Raw genomic sequence first — 16,302 nt, 5'->3', positions numbered from 1 at the left:
ATCTGACGCCCTCTTCTGGAGTGTCTGAAGACAGCTACAGTGTACTTACATATAATAAATAAATAAATCTTAAAAAAAAAATGGTCTAAACCTAAATTTAAAAAAAAAAAAGAAATATATTTGATCGTGAGAACCTAAGGAGGCTGATATTTTACTGTAACATCTTCTGCCTGGCTAGAGGGAGGTTTGGCCAAAGGGTGGAAGGATCTCTACTTGGTCCTCATTATTCGTACTCGTGACAAAAGGCAGATCTTAGAAGAAAAGAGGAAGTATAGTAACAAATTATGTATTCAAACTCTCATGTCTGTCCATTCTGAGTGAATATCCTCCCAGATCAGGAACCCACCAATTGGGATCATGATATTCCAACAGGGACCCATAGATGTAGGCTGGTGACAGAAAGCCTCCTTGTAGGGATGAAAACTTAGGAAACCTGTTAACTATGACAGACCAGAGAAGTTGATCCATGTCTTCTTCGTCACTGTTCTGGTAGTGATAAAACACCACGACAAAGGTGCCTTTGAGAGTCAGAGTTAGAGTTGGGGCTAGCTGAGTGGAGTGCTAGCTGAGCACTCACATCCTAAACCACAAGCAGGAGGCAGAGAGAGCACTGGGGATGGCAGGAGGCTTGGGATCCTCAAAACCTGCTGGGTGACATAATTCATCTAACAGGAAATGACTAATGTGGGAGGGAAATATTAATTTTGTTTCCAATCCTGCTTTGTTTTCTTTCTGATCTGATTGTTGGGTTTGTTTGTTTGATTTCTGGTCAACTTAACACAAGCTAGAGTTATCTGGGAAAAAAACTTAGGTTGAAACAATGTCTCTATCCAATTACCTGTCGTCAAGTCTGTGCCGGTATTTTCTGGATTAATACTGATGTGGAAGAGCCCAGCTCACTGCTGGTGTCCAGTCCCTAGGCAGGTGGTCCTGAGCTGTATAAGCGAGCAGGCCAAGGAAGCCATGGGGAGCAAGCCAGTAAGCAGCATTCTTCTATGGCTTCTACTTCAGTTCCTGCCCTGCTTTTCCTCAGTGGGGAATGTGACCTGAGAGTTTCAAGATGAAACGACCCCCGACCCCAGCCTACAAGTTGCTTTTGGTCATGGTGTTTTTATGACAGCAACAGAAAACTAAAACACAGCCTTTAAGCAGTAACCCTGGGCCTACTAAGTAAACTTGTGCATAACCAGGGGGGATGGAATGCTCAAAGCCAAAGGAGGTACTGTTTTCAGCTGTAACCTTTGCAATCGCCCCAAACATGGTCCAACAACAAGCATACCACTGGGGGGCCCGCACCTAAAAGTTAGGAGCCTTCTTATATCCATGCATTACTTCTACAGCTAGGCTAGAATATGGAGATCCAGGTACTTGCAAGCGATACCAGTCACAGCAATGCTCAGACATGAGCCTGCTAAAAATGTAAACGCCTTCTGTTGTTTGCTGATAACGCCTCAGGGTAGACAGAGGCCTATTCCATCCAGACTAAAAGAACTTAAGAATTTACTCTTGATGTCTAATAACTAACTAGTGAAAGACGTTAGTCTCTAGGATAAAACCTGTTTTGAGTCTTCACAGTCTCCTGAATACCTTAAAGGACTGGAGAGATGGCTCAGTGGTTAAGAGCCCTTTGTTACCCTTGCAAAGGACCTGAGTTCAATTCTCAGAACCTACGTAATGGCTTACAACCATCTGTAACCCAAATTCCAGGGAATCTAACAAGCACACACATAGTGCATACACACATACATGCATGTGAGCCAAGTATTCATACAAAGTAGATAATTATCTTTAAAAAATAAGAATGCCCGCCTTTAATCCCAGCACTCAGGAGGCAGAGGCAGGCGGATTTCTAAGTTCGAGGCCAGCCTGGTCAACAGAGTGAGTTCCAGGACAGCCAGGGCTACACAGAGAAACCCTGTCTCGAAAAATCAAAAAAAAAAAAAAATGCCTTAAAGACAGTCTTGTTTACATAGGCAAACTGTTTGGTTTTTTTTTTTAAATGTAAAAATTATCTTCAAGAGCCAGGCATGGTGGCGCATGGGAGGCAGAGGCAGGCAGATTTCTGAGTTCGAAGCCAGCCTGGTCTACAAAGTTAGTTCCAGGACAGCCAGGGCTATACAGAGAGAAACCCTGTCTCAAAAAAACAAAAACAAAAAACAAAAAAACAAACAAACAAATAAATAAAAAAGTGTCTTAACTTCCTAAATATAAAGGTAAATCCTATTTACAAATCTATCAATAGTTGTAACCTGATGCTTTTCTTTGTTACTTGTGGGGATATATGCAGGTGGGTGTCCTTGTTCATGTGTGTGTAGGCACATGTACATGTGCATCTGTACACATATGTGTGTATATGCATGAATGTGTATGTGCAGCATGTGGAGGCCAGAGATTAACATCAGCTGTTCCTCCTCAGATGCTGCCTACTTTGTTTTTTGACACAGTCTTTCACTGGGAACTGGAGTTCAGTGATTAACATAGGCTGGGTGGCCAGTGAATGCCACGGATCCTCATGCCTGTCTTCCCAGCACTGCTATTTCAATGTATGGCATCGCACCCAGATTTCTGCAAGCATGGCAGGGATCAAACTCAGGTTCTCGTGTTTATTCGGCAGTACCTGACCAACTAAGACATCATTCCTGCCCTTCATTACATTTTTTATACTGTTGTATAGTATAAATTCAATGATTATAACCGCACACTATTTTCCCTTTACTCTATTCTAATGGTGGATTCCCTTTTGAAATTATTCTTTTGCACCCTGTAAAATCCTCAATATATAATCAACAGTTTTTTCTTTTCTAAGCCTAAAGGATATATCTCACTCCTAAACTCAAGAGTTAACATGAGGTCAGCTGTCCTCCAGAACTTGATGGCTCTTGATGTGCTAACAAAAGCCCAGAGGTAAGCCTACCTAATGCTCAAAGAGAAATGCCAGTTTGGGGTCAACAGGTTAAGACAAGTTCAAAACAGTATTTCAAATAGACTGGGAACAAGCTACACAAAGACGGCTCTCTTGGGCAAACACGCGGTCATAGTTTTCCTGGTGACTGCCCTTTGGAGGCCTGTGTTAGTTAGCTTAGTTGTTTGTTTGTTTGTTTTGTCAACTTAACACAAGCTAAGTTAGTCTGGGAAGGGGGAACCTCAATTAAGAAAATGCCTCTAGTAGACTGACCTATAGGCAAGTCATGTGAGAAGCCCCAACTCACTGTGGGTCTAAGATACAACAATTTCAGCTGGAGAATCCACATTCTTCTCTCCAGTCACTGGACAGCAGTTTTGTGGTCCCTCTTACATGGCCTGAGCTATCAAGGAAGCACTTATAGACGCTAGATGGGAATTTTTTTAACTTGAAAAATTATTATTGTGTGTTTGACTATATGTGTGGGTGTGTACTCCACAGCACATGTGTGGAGAAGATAGAACAACTCTATGGATCAGTCCTTTCTTTCTACCTTCACACAGGTTTCTAGGATTGAACGCAGGTTACCATCTTAGCAGCCACCAGATTGTCATTCTTTAGCTTCCCTAAAAGATTCCTAGATCCACAGATCTCAAGTGGAAAGTGAGGTCCAAAAGGGCGTGTACAAAGCTCACATAGTTAGAATAAAAAGAAAAGTTGGCAAAGAGGAAAACTGGAATTCTCCCACCTAAAACCACCTAAAACTGACTGGAATCACTAACACGGGCACTCCAGAGTGCCTGAAGGTAATCTATAGAATAATAATATATTATCTATGGAATAATCTATAACTCAATAGAATACTAAAAAATGTACATCCCTGGGGGAATTTAAGATGCTAACGAGGCGCTGTCTTAGTTACTTTTCTATTGCTGTGATAAGACACCACAATCCAGGCAACTTACAGAAGGAATCGTTTATTGGGGTTTATGGTTTCAGAGGGTGAATCCATGAACATCATGGGGGGGAATACACAACAGCAGACAGGCACAGAGCTGGAACAATAGTTGAGAGCTCAAATCTTGAGACATAAAGCAGAAATCTAACTAAGGATAGAGTGGGCTTTTAAAACCTTGAAGCCCACCATGAATGACACACCTCCTCCAACAAGGCCACACCATCTAATCCTTCCCAGATGATTCCACCATCTTGGAGCCAAGCACTCAAATACATGAACCATTCTCATTCAAACTATCAGACATGGAATGCATGAGGTTGAAATGTAGAAATACAGCAGACAGAGCAGCAAACACTCACAGTAAGATATAATAAGCCCAAGTCTTTGTATAGCAGAGACATCTGCGACGTTAAACTTTTCCCTGCTTGAGCCAGCTTTCTCCCTTGGAAGGATACTCACTCTCAAGAAACTTTCTTGCTTACTTACTACTACCCACCCAATCTTTGTTCTGATACATAAAAGCCTAGAACCCCTCTAGAGGTGCCCTCTGAACCCCAGTGTCAGCCAGACAGGCCTGAATGCATAGACCAGAATCCTCTACAGGAAATGGGGCAAAAGGTTCTCAAAGTCCTCTGGGTGACCCCTCTAGTCCCATTTCAATACCCTGTGTAAATCATACTTGGAGGTTTTTCTGGGGTGTACAGCTAAACCAGGTCTGCACTAGAGTTTTTACTGCAATGTGAATACTCTACCACTTCAGAACAATCACTTAAGTTCCCTCATTTTATAAACAAAGGATCATTAGTGACCAAGGCAATGAAGGAATTTTGCTTCCTAACCAAGTAAGACCACCTCAAATAACAAGGCAGCAAGCATCACAGTGCTTTCTTCTGAGGGATTATTAAGGATGAGAATAACTGGGGCTGGAGAGATGGCTCAGTGGGTAAGAGCACTGACTGCTCTTCTGAAGGTCCTGAGTTCAAATCCCAGCAACCACATGGTGGCTCCCAACCATCCGTAATGAGATCTGATGCCCTTTTCTGGAGTGTCTGAAGATAGCTACAGTGTACTTAGATATAATAAATACATTTTTTAAAAGAATTATTTATTTATTTTATGTATATGAGTACACTGTAGTTTTCTTCAAACACACCAGAAGAGGGCATCGGATTCCATTATAAATGGTTGTGAGTCACCGTGTGGTTGCTGGGATTTGAACTCAGGACCTCTGGAAGAGCAATCAGTGCTCCTAATCACTGAGCCATCTCTCCAGCCCTATAAATAAATTTTTAAAAAAATCTTTAAAAAAAAAAAAAGGATGAGAATAACTATCTTAAAGAATGGGTTCTATGATGGTACATGCCTATGATCCCAAAGGAACACTTGTTAAGTGGAAGCAGGAAGATTAGAAATTCACAGCCAGCCTTAGCTACATAGTAAAAAGGTCAACCTGGGCTACATGAGAATCTGTCAGAGAGAGAGAGAGAGAGAGAGAGAGAGAGAGAGAGAGAGAGAGAGAGAGAGAGAGAAAACACGAACGAACGTGCAAGCGCTCAGTGGTACAGTTTGTCTAGCAGGCTTGGGGTTCCTGAGTTCATCCCTGGGGGTGGAGGTGGGAGCAGGGAGGCCAGAGCCACTGACCCAATCATGAACTCTTTACTCCAACAGAAAAGAAGATGATATACTTTTACTGACATGGTGTGATTGCTTTACAGAAATGGTCAGAGGCACCAAGTTCAGAGTCTGCGCTACATTCTGCACCCAGGTACACCGGGATTACAGCCCCAGAAATCCTTTAGTGGTTTCTGAGACAGGCCTTACTATGTAGCCCACGCTGCTGGGAACTCATGCTCCTCCTGACTCTACCTCACAACAGACAAATGCCACCAATGGTGATCAGATAATTCCTTCCTAGGTAGTGAAAGCAGGAGATGGCAGAGGTGTAAAGAGGGCAGAGGGCCCACAATCTCCACGGTGTGGGTGCTCAGGGGACCAGTTATTATGGCACATTTAGCCTCAATACATACTTGCAAATTTTCTTCAGCTCCTTCATTTTCTGAGCATTGAGTTGGGATTCTCCTGAGGTTGTGAGCTCCTCTATCAACTGTGAAAGTTTCTGATCCATATCTAGAAACAAGGGACGCGGAGATGCCGAGTTAACATACAATAAATACTTCACGGTCTTAGTTTTAGCAACAAAGTTTATGGGGGGGGGGGGCTCCAAATACTGGGGATTGCGGCAAAGGCCCTAGGGTGTCTCTGTAGGATGTCTCCCAGGCGAAGAAGGCTAGCCACCACATTCCCATGGAAGACCATCAAGCCCTTCGGTTTTAAAGATGAGACTAACTCCGGTAGTCTTCGGTCAGCTGTGTGGGTGACGTTACCGCGGGTTAAAGGGGAATGTCACTAAATTTTACTCAATCTGGCCGCCCAGGATACTCGCTCTCTGCAAGCGACAGTCTTTGGACAACTGCGGGGGCGACTGATCCGACCCCGCGGGCCGAGAATCTGACCAGCCACGACCCTCGGTCCGCCGCACTCGCTGCCTGACCCTCTGCCTCAGGAGACGTAGTACCAGCGTCCCGCAGCCTCGGTGACACGGCCCGCAGGATGCAGCAGCTTGTTTCGCCCACCCCTTCCGGTGTAGACAGAGCTCGGTTACAGGCCCCAGAGAGCAGCGGGCACACACTCGCGAAGACCCGCGGCGCAGAAGCGGAAGTCACCGCGACGCGCCCGCTCTGGTCCAGTCCCTTTCAGACGAGGCCGCCAGCCACCCGTCTCCGTCACTTGCCGGGTTGGCTCCACAGCGCAGGCGCGAGGACGGGGCAACGCGGTGACGCAGCGCGCTTCCAGGGGGCGGGTCAGATCGAGAAGCACTAAGCGCGAGAAAAAGGAGGCGGGAGGGCCCAGCAAGTTCTTAAAGGGGCGGTGGCTTTGGGTCAGGAGTCTGAAACTGAGGTGCAGAAAGAAGTTTTGATCTGGGGATCAGTTCTTTGGCCACCAGGAGGCTCGCGGCCTATGTACAGCCTCCATATATCGGCTAAGAAAGCTCAGAAGGGAATCTGGGCGCAAATCCGGTTGGGAAGGGTCGGCCCCCCTCCCTGACCGGGTCAGTTGTCCACCCCAGGACAGGCCATGGTGGGAGGCACCGTTGCAAGGCTGCCCTGGGGTAATGGTGGTTGCACTGATTGGATGTTTTAAAGTGTCAGTTCAGTCTCAACGTAGATGATTGTAAAAGATACGGCGGCGGCTCTCGGCTAGAGCTGCTTGCTCCCTTCCTCAGCTTCACAATGTTCAGGACTCTGGCCCTTGCCGTCCTCACGCTGCTTCAGCACAACTCTTGGACGCACAGACCCCAGACACTGCCGCCTTAGCCGGCTCACATCTCGCTCTGCCTTTCCGCTGTCAGCTCCTGCTTCGCTTAGCAAAAGGGGAAGCATACACTGGTCTCCCTGTGTATCCGGTTTGGGGTTCGGGTCTGCACCCACAGAGCGGGCATTCAGCCCGTTTGTATGTCCTACAGGATGGCCTTGAGCTTCTGGACTAGACTGTTGAAAGCATTGTGTGCCTACTGCCCCACCCACTTACCTACCCTTCCCTGAATCCGGGTCAGTGAACAAAGTCAACTGGACTCCCGGAACCCCCTTCTTTTGTGTTCAATACGTGAGGATACGTGATTTGTTTGGAATCTGAGCTCTTCCCACCACCTCGTGGCAGGTCCCAGTCCTCATACACTCGTGGGATTGATCGTGGACTGTAGTTTCTCATTTTACATGCACAGATTGCCCCCACCCCCACCCCCAAACTTTAAAGAGAATGAAATGTCTGAATGAAATGAATAAAGATATTTTTACATTTTTTATTGGGAGGTTAGAAGGTGGGGCGCCCCCCACCCCCAGTGTGATCAGGACAATTTCTGAGAGCTGGTGGGTTCCACTACTCAAACGGAAGTTGCCAGGCTCAGCAGCTGCGTGATCTCAGTAATTCTAAAATGTCTTTTAAAGAAGTAAAAGAAAAGGTTGTGTCAAGCCAGGCTTGTACATAGGTGCTGCGAGGCATTCTTCAAAAGCTGAACTTGCTGCAGATGGGAGCAAGCAGTGGCCTGCCGGCACTTCACTGGGAATCCTGGGAAGGAAATGAGGACAGATCCAGGCTCCAAGCAACTCAAGAACTGTAAACGATAAAGCTGATGGAAGGATTGCAAATTTCTTTTATAAGCCACAGTTCAATATTGAGGAAAGAATTATGACAACAGCTACTCAAGTGATATGGAGGGAGGAAATGGTAGTATATGTTCCAAGAGTTGTATTCTTACATAAATCAGTATACTACTTGAAGGTATATTGTGATAAACAGTCACATAGTATATGATGTCATTTCAGTTGATGACAAACCAAATTCAACACCTAATGATATAGCAGTTTAAGTACACACTATGGTCACATATAACGATATAACTGCCTAATGACCCGTTTCTCAAAACATTCCACTACCATCTAGAGAACCCCTAAAGTAACAAAATTAATTAGATGCAGCAGGGCAGAGAATGGCTTTCTGACAGAGCATTTACACAGCTTGTGTGAGGCTACACAGCTTGTGTGAGGTTACACAGCTTGTGTGAGGCCCTAGATTTGATCCCGCAGAAAAGTGGGTCATCACTTGTAAGATTGCAAAGATAGGCCAGGTATGGTGGTACATGCCTTTTATCCCAGCATTCAGGAGGCAGAAGCAGGTGGATCTCTGTGAGTTTGAGGCCAGCCTGGTGTACAGAATGAGTTCTGGACAGTCAGATCAACATAGAGAAACTCTGTCTCACCACCTTCCCCGTGTGATTAATTTAAAATAAACAAAAATGGATACAGGTGAAAACAGAAAAGGGAACAGATAAGACAAATCAGAAACAAGTAGCAGATAACAGACTTAAGTCTAATAGTAAGAGTTATTAGTCAAAGACAGATATGGTGGCATCTGCCTTTTAATTCTCATACTCAGGAGGCAGGGACAGATGAATCCTTTAAATTAAAGTCCAGCCTGGTCTACATAGTGAGTTCCAGGACAGCTACAGCTATTGGGGGATAGGGGTTGCGGAGGGAGGCTGTTTGAACAACAAAACAACAAAAGCCTGTATATGGGGGCTTCACTGGCACCCAGGCCAAGAGTTCATGAGGTAGCTTGCCCGTGGCACTGAGATTTTCTTTCAATACCCTATTTGTTCTCAGGCCTAATCCTTCCCCCACTGACACAACCTTCAATGTCTTTAAAGGCTGCTTTGGCTGTTCTTCCAGATGTGTTGCCAAACTTGAAAGTCACTTTAAGGCTAGCATTATATAATAGGACCTTTATATAGAGTGGTGGGCAGGATCTCTGAAGGTCCACTGCCTTTCACTCAAAGCAAGTGAAAATTGGTCTTGGGACTATGAGGAAACTAAACAAGCCAGCAAGGTCTGTAATAATAATATATCCCATCACTTACATGAGTTATTCTGTCGTCTTGTTGGGTGCAGCCCCGCTGACTGGAGGCACCATTCGGTCTATCCCTCTATGATCCATCTAGCTTCCTAGTCACACTTTCAAGCTCAAAAGGCCTGAGGGAGGGGGGCTGACTGGAGAGATGACTCAGCACTCAAATGCACTTGCTTCTCTTGCAGAGAACCTGGGTTCAATTCAAACCCAACACCCACATGGGAATTGTGGCTCACATTCTAATTCCAGTTCCAAGGTATCTGATCCCCTTTTCTGGCCACTGTGGGCACTGTAAGCATGTGGTACACACACACCTGTATACACATATATAGGGAAACACTCATACACAATTTTTACCCAAACATCTCTTCAATGGTTGTATGCATGGTGTATTCCCTTCCTGTTTTTAATTTTTAAATTTTTTTTTTTACATGCAAGTATGTGCACACCATGCATGTACTTGGTTCCCTAGGTTAGAAGGCACTGAATTCTCAGGAACTTGGCATCAAAGATTCCACCATGTGGATGCTGGGAACCAAACGTGGGTACTCTGAAAGAATAGCCAGTACTCTTAATCAATAACCCTTATTCCTGGTGCTTTTGGGTGTTACCATAGAGTTGGCCCCACTATCCACTAAAGTCCAAGTTTTGCTAATTAGAAGGGACCAACAAACATGTAATTCAACGTGGGACCTTGGATCACCCTGCAAAATCCTCACCTGCAGGCCACACTGACCACCTCACTATGGGTGCAGCGGAGATTTCCATCTCGAGAGCTCCTACCTCCACAATCATGGTAACATACCTCAAGAATGATACCGTTATCCTCTAACCTCCAATGAGTACACACACACCTATCTATTCACATACAAATCTGTGGTAGTCTGAGTGAGAATAGCTATCATAGGCTCAAGTCTGAATGCTTGGTGGAACTGTTCAAGGATTAGTGGGTGTGGCCTTCTTGGAAAAGGTGTGTCACTGAGGGGGGTGAGTCTTGTTTTAAAAGCCTGTAACATCCCTAGTTCTCTCTCTGCCTCATGTTTACCTCAAGATCTGACCTCTCCAAGCAGGTATTGCGCCAGCACACCTGCCTGCTGCCATACCTCCCACCATGATAGTCATGGACTCTAATAGTGCTCTGGAATCATGAGCCTTCACATGCTATCTTCTGTAGGTTGCCTCCATCGGTATCTACATGTTTCTTCCCATGTGTCCCTCACGCAGGCAGGATCCCTCAAGGCAGAAAGCTCAGTTTCACCTGTATGTCTTCTCACCCAAAGCAGAAATCCTGCAACTGCCACTACAGTAGAGGGACATGCCGACTTACACTACAGGAAAAGTCAAGGCAGCAGCAGACCAGAGACAGGATTCAAGTTTAGGTTCATGAACCAATGAGTTTATGAGCCCTGCTTACAGGAACATGGAGGTAGCTTCAGTACCAAGAAGTTCCCCATGTAGTTTGTTGTTTTTCAAGACAGGATTTCTCTGTGTAGCTCTTGCTGTCTTGGAAATCCACGCTGGCCTAAGCCTCACAAGAGATCCATCTGCCTCTGCCTCCCGAGTGCTGGGATTATGTGGGTATGTGCCACTACCTCCCTGTGTAGCTTATAAGCAGCTGAAACTCTCCCGTTTCCTTATCTGTTTACCTTGGAGAACCTTGGTGAGGGGAGAAGGCTCCTGAACCTTCCCTTTCCCCACAATGTAAAGATTCGTCACATGAATGTCATGTCAGGCAACTTCCTAATAATCAAACTCAACCCAAAGGACAGATACACTGCATGGTTAAAAAAAAATAGTGCTGTCTTTCTCTCTCTAGCAGCTGAGCAATTACCCAAAGGGAAAAAAGGCCAAGGGGAAGAAGCAGGAGGCCAAGGTGGTGGTTAACCCTCTGTTCGAGAAGAGGCCCAAGAACTTCGGCACTGGACAGGACATCCAGCCCAAAAGAGATCTAACGCGATTCGTCAAATGGCCCCACTACATCAGGCTGCAGTGGCAAAGAACCATCCTCTACAAGCGGTTCAAAGTCCCTACTGCCATTAACCAGTTCGCCCAGGCCCTGGACAGGCAAACAGCTACTCAGCTGCTTAAGCTTGCCCACAAGTACAGGCCAGAGACAAAGCAAGAGAAGAAGCAAAGGCTACTGGCCGGTGCTGAGAAGCAAGCTGCTGGCAAAGGCGACATCCCACTCAAGAGACCACCTGTCCTCCGAGCAGGAGTCAATACAGTCACCACCTTGGTGGAGAACAAGAAGGCTCAACTGGTGGTGATTGCCCATGACATAGACCCCATTGAACTGGTGGTTTTCCTGCCTGCTCTGCTCTGTGTCAAAAGATGGGGATGCCCTACTGCATCATCAAGGGAAAGGCCAGGCTGGGGTGCCTGGTCCACAGAAGACATGCACCACTGTTGCCTTCACACAAGTTAACTGTGAAGACAAGGGTGCTCTGGCTAAGCTGGTGGAAGCTATTAGGACTAATTATAATGACAGATATGACAAGATCCGTTGCCACTGGGGAGGCAACGTCCTGGGTCCTAAGTCTGTGGCTCGCATTGCCAAGCTGGAAAAGGCAAAGGCTAAAGAACTCACCACTAAATTGGGTTAAATGTACACTAAGTTTTCTGTACATAAATATAATTACAAAATAAAAAAAAATGCTGGGTCATTCTGCTGCCACCTCTCACTGGTACCATGGGTAGAAGAGGAAGGCTGTGACTTCAGAATGATAAGTGTCAACTGGTGCTAGGTCACAGAGACTCCCAAAATAGGGCATACACACACACATAAGGTGCCCCAGAGAGCACTGGGAAGCAGTGGGTACCCCCACCAATTTGAGCTGGGGTACTTGTGTTTGGCCACACGGGCAGAAGTAGGTGATGTGGCCAATGCAGCTTCCAGAGGAAGAATGAGAGCTACAGAGTTAAAGAGAGGGTTAAAGAGTCAGAGAAAGACCTGCCCCACATGCGTAAGGGGAAGTGAAGAGAACACTCGGAGCACCTGCTTGGCACTGTGTACAGCTTGAAGCCTTGCCTCCAACACTGGTTCCTAAGATCCCAAGAACAGAGAGCATAAGAACAGCTATCAAGATCCAGTTTGGTCCAACAAGCCTGCAATGCTCTGGCTCCAGGTGGGCACTGGCTAGACCAGCAGGAGCCAACTGTTACCAGAGGAGTCTAGATATTTATGCCCTCGGTCCTTAGAACAGCCCTTTGGTGGTTAGCAGACAATGTTTTGTATACTGGGCCAAAACAAAATAGGTATGCTGAGTGTCCTTCACTGTCGTGACAGGCAAATTCAGGTCCCACAGAGGTGCTGCATGGCCTACTGGGTGGCAGGGCTAACAAAAGAGACCTGAGGTCTTACAAACACCTCACACACAAATGAGAAATAGAAAGCTATTTTATTAACACGCTTTACATTTACAGTTCATTAGCTAATCAACATCAACATGCAAAAATAAGCGCTAGATACAAACCTCTACAATATGGGTGTGTGTGAATTACAATGGTTCATTTGTTTTGAAAACCCGTCAGTACTTATTTTAGCTGAACTATCAGTTTTTGTAATGAAAAGCATGTACACTCTAGGACTACGGAACCACCTGGCAAGGCCTCTGCAGAAACTCAGTCCAGTGGCTTTCCCGTGAATACATTCTCAAAGCAGGAGATAAGGCGGTGCTGGAAGGTGAGATACTGAACCTGTGCAGACACAGCCCCAGACACTGGCCACGTGGGCAGAGCCTCCTCAAGTAGCAGCCCAGGTGCGTGTGGTGCACGGCGCTTTGGCAGCAGCTAGACAGTGAAGTCAGGAAAGGCCTCGGCACCACGTCACAAGTCACTGCAGCCAACCTGGTGTGGCCAGCACCTTGCCCAAGTTGTGACCAACAGGAGTTGGCAAAGGACCAGCCTGCTCCTCAAGCTCCCCTGAGTCCCATCACTAGCAAAAGGAAGGAAACGGAGAAACACAGGGAAATAACCGATGAACCAATTCCTACTTCTGAGATGCTCTGGATTTCCTGGGTGAACGTTCAGGTCACACTGTAGAGAAAGTTTCCTTTGAGAGGTGCAAGACCCTGCAGAGGCATCGTCGACTTATGTTACAAATCCTACCAATCAAACGCTGTTCTCAAGCACAGACTTATTAAATCTCACTTCCTCTTTTTCTAAGAGTATTTGTCGTTGCTCACTGATCTTTGGTCGCAAGAAACAAATGCCGATGCAGGCTGGGGTCTGGGGTCAGGGGTCAGGGCAGGAGGGCATGGCTCCCACCCACCACCGCCTCTGGCCAAGGGCGTGCACGCAGCAACGCAGGGCCTACATGATGTATACTTTCTCAGCTTGGGAGAAGTGGAAGACTTCTTTGGTTCTTGGGCAAACAACTTTATCATCTTGACGAATAGAAAGCAGAGACTGGAAAACAAGACCAGAGTTACACATTAAAATGAGAAAATCCCATGCAAACTGAGATCTGAATTAAGGTTCATTCCAAAAAGTAAGCTACCATAGAATAAACCAACTAATAGTATTTACTTCTGAGTATTTTGCCTGCAGGTATGTACATGTGTGTGTCTGATGCCTGATGAAAATCAGAACAGCAGGTCAGATCCCATGGAACTCAAGTCACTCCTGGAACTAGATAGCTGTAGATGGCTGTGAGCCACCAAGCAGGAAACCAAACCCAGGTCCTCTGCAAGAGCAACAAACGCTTTTAACTATGGAGCCATCTAATCCTACAAAGTCACTTCTTGAAGGCACACCTGTCACATGTGGCATGGCCCCACCCTGGTGCCCTTGTCTTCACGAAGCTGCCCTGCTCTTCCCAGCCCAGCCCAGCCCAGCCCAGCCCAGCCCATAGCCCTAATATTCGGGGCCCTCACATTGTAGCCGTAGACATAGCCATTAGGCAGCATCATGGGAGGGTTATTCTCATTCATCACATCACCAGAGATCTTGCAGACCAGGCGGGAGTTGGCACAGTGAGCCATGGGCAGGGGCTGTGCCAGTTTGTTCAGAGAGCGGCTACACACAGGGCAGTCAGGGCTCTTGGAGCTGCCATCCTCCTTGTAGCACTGTCTGTACACAGGATTAAGGAAAGGCTGTTCCAACAAGGTCAGCAACAAGGCAGGTATGCTGTGACTCTAGCCACAGGGCATCCTTATGACCACAGGGACACCAAGCAGAAAACAAACAGAGCTAACCTCCAAGTTAAAAGAATGCCATAGTCATTCACTATCAATGTTCACAGAGGCCTGACAAAAGACAAGTCATTGGTATTGCCACCCAGTGGCACAACAGCACACTTGCTGGCACCCTCACACCCAACTCAAATTTCTTCAGAGAGCAGGCAAAGTGTGAAACAGAGATGTTCTGGTGGATTGCCAGAAGGTGGCAGACAAGCACACATGTACTCTCCAGTCCACCAGAGATGGTGAGGATGGTCCTTGAGCCTTAGCTTGGAGCACAGCACAACAGGTACCAGCTGTGATGCCAGAAAAGTCACTACCTTGTGGGACAGTAATACAGAATGGATTTGACTACATGTAGCAATCAGGCCAGGCACACAAGGGACAGGTTCAGTCAGAGAGGTTTAGCCATACAAAAGAGAGTCACCCTTGATGGTGGTGGTGGTGTCTGACCCAAGAGGTTAGCCTGAGTTCTGACTATAGGGACCGTACAAGGGATGGGAGTCAAACATATGAGCAAGGATCAACCATACAAGGGACAAGATCAGCCACACCAAAGATGAAAATCTACCATGGGAAGTCAGAATGGGGGGCTGGAGGATTGGGAAGTGTCCATTACAGGAAGGAATAGGTCAGCTATGAGTCATAAGGGATGGGTCAGTCACCTTCAAGGCATAGTAGGCCAAATATAAACAAGGAGTGGTCAGCCTTTCTTGTCTTTCCTGCGGAGAGAGGCTGCCACCTTTCTGGAGTCCTGACCATTATGAATCAAGCTGAGAAGTCAAACTGGCTAGAGAGTTAGGGTTCAAGTCTCCAGGACTCTTGGGAAGCCAGTATCAGGTACCAGCAACACTTGAAATGGAAAAGCCACAGAGGACACACAGACCAAAGAAAGACCAAGCTGCTGGGCCCTAGGCCCTCTCAACCTTCACCTAAAGGATAAGGTAGAGCAAGAAGGATACGGTGTCTTTATTGCTGAGAGCCCAGCCTGCAGGGTGAGGGTGAAGACAGAGCTGTTTCCCAGCTGGTGCAGCCGGTAGTTATCATATCGAAACTGCTGGATCAGCATTCGCCACCGGGCTGGGTCCAGGAGGTCCTGAAAGACAAAGCAGAGGTGCTGGGACCCTCTCCTGGCAGGTACTAGGAGGCCCTAGTACTAGGAGCCAGTACAGATGCCCAGACAGCCATACAAGACACCTGCTGGTTTAATGTTCCAGAACACTCCCTGGTTTGTATCCCGAGGTCTTGAAACAATGAAACAGAATTGCAGAGAATTAAAGTTGAAAGAGAGGTCACTCCAGAAGAAATGCTAGACAGACAATAACAAATGACCTCAGCTCAGAACTATCCCTAGTAATGTTGTGACTTAGGTAGATACGGTAGCACATGTGCCTCCAGATCATTAGGGTAACAACACACTTCACCTCCACCTTTTTTTATAAATGCACTGTTCAGTATTATTTGTATAGATGCAGTCACTGGAGGACTGTGCCCAGTTTGAGAAGCTCTAAATAGAAGGGACAACATCAGCCTTCAGGGCCCTTCTGAGGTCCAACCACGACTCTAAAGGAAGCTTCCTCTCTGCCTCCCTCACTAATGCCCTGGTTCTTCCCTCCCTAATTTATCAAAACCATTCTTTCAGTTCTCTTTTAGCTCTCTGTACCCTACATTTCCTGTCTGCCCCTAAGACCAGGGTTTCTGGTGTGATCTTGGTCTTTCTCTTTCATGTCACTAAAAATCTGTCACTGACAGGACTTGACGGGCTAAGCCTGTTACCCTGCTAGCTTTTTTTTTTTTTT

At 46.5% G+C, this 16,302-nt stretch overlaps 2 protein-coding genes and 1 pseudogene across 6 annotated transcripts in view; 1 reads left to right on the top strand and 2 right to left on the bottom strand.

Annotated features, from left to right (window-relative positions):
• Uvssa (UV stimulated scaffold protein A) overlaps positions 1-6,641 on the bottom strand; it is a 41,755-nt gene extending 35,114 nt beyond the window's left edge. The window contains exons 1-2 of one of the 4 annotated variants that reach the window (XM_021211018.2): positions 6,208-6,641; positions 5,888-5,987 (exon numbers count right to left, since the gene is read on the bottom strand). In XM_021211018.2, coding sequence (XP_021066677.1) covers positions 5,888-5,985 — 98 coding nt within the window. In that variant the 5' untranslated portion in view covers positions 5,986-5,987; positions 6,208-6,641. Of the gene's footprint in view, positions 1-5,887 lie in introns of all 4 variants that reach the window. The other 3 variants (XM_029545465.1, XM_029545467.1, XM_029545466.1) reach the window with 3 other exon arrangements.
• A 4,102-nt stretch (positions 6,642-10,743) lies between these two features.
• On the top strand, positions 10,744-11,926 carry LOC110330893 (annotated as a pseudogene). Its single transcript, XR_002380972.1, has 2 exons — positions 10,744-10,749; positions 11,140-11,926. The product of XR_002380972.1 is annotated as a 60S ribosomal protein L7a-like (transcript).
• A 776-nt stretch (positions 11,927-12,702) lies between these two features.
• Maea (macrophage erythroblast attacher) overlaps positions 12,703-16,302 on the bottom strand; it is a 40,073-nt gene continuing 36,473 nt past the window's right edge. Inside the window, exons 7-9 of the mRNA XM_021210279.1 lie at positions 15,466-15,599; positions 14,198-14,393; positions 12,703-13,730 (exon numbers count right to left, since the gene is read on the bottom strand). Of these exons, the coding sequence (XP_021065938.1) occupies positions 13,635-13,730; positions 14,198-14,393; positions 15,466-15,599 (426 nt within the window). The 3' untranslated portion in view covers positions 12,703-13,634. The remainder of the gene's footprint in view (positions 13,731-14,197; positions 14,394-15,465; positions 15,600-16,302) is intronic.

This window comes from Mus pahari, chromosome 13, assembly GCF_900095145.1.
Source record: "Mus pahari chromosome 13, PAHARI_EIJ_v1.1, whole genome shotgun sequence".
NCBI lineage: Eukaryota > Metazoa > Chordata > Mammalia > Rodentia > Muridae > Mus > Mus pahari.
The sequence above is the reverse complement of the archived record's forward strand: the minus strand, read 5'-3'. Positions and strand labels throughout refer to the sequence as shown.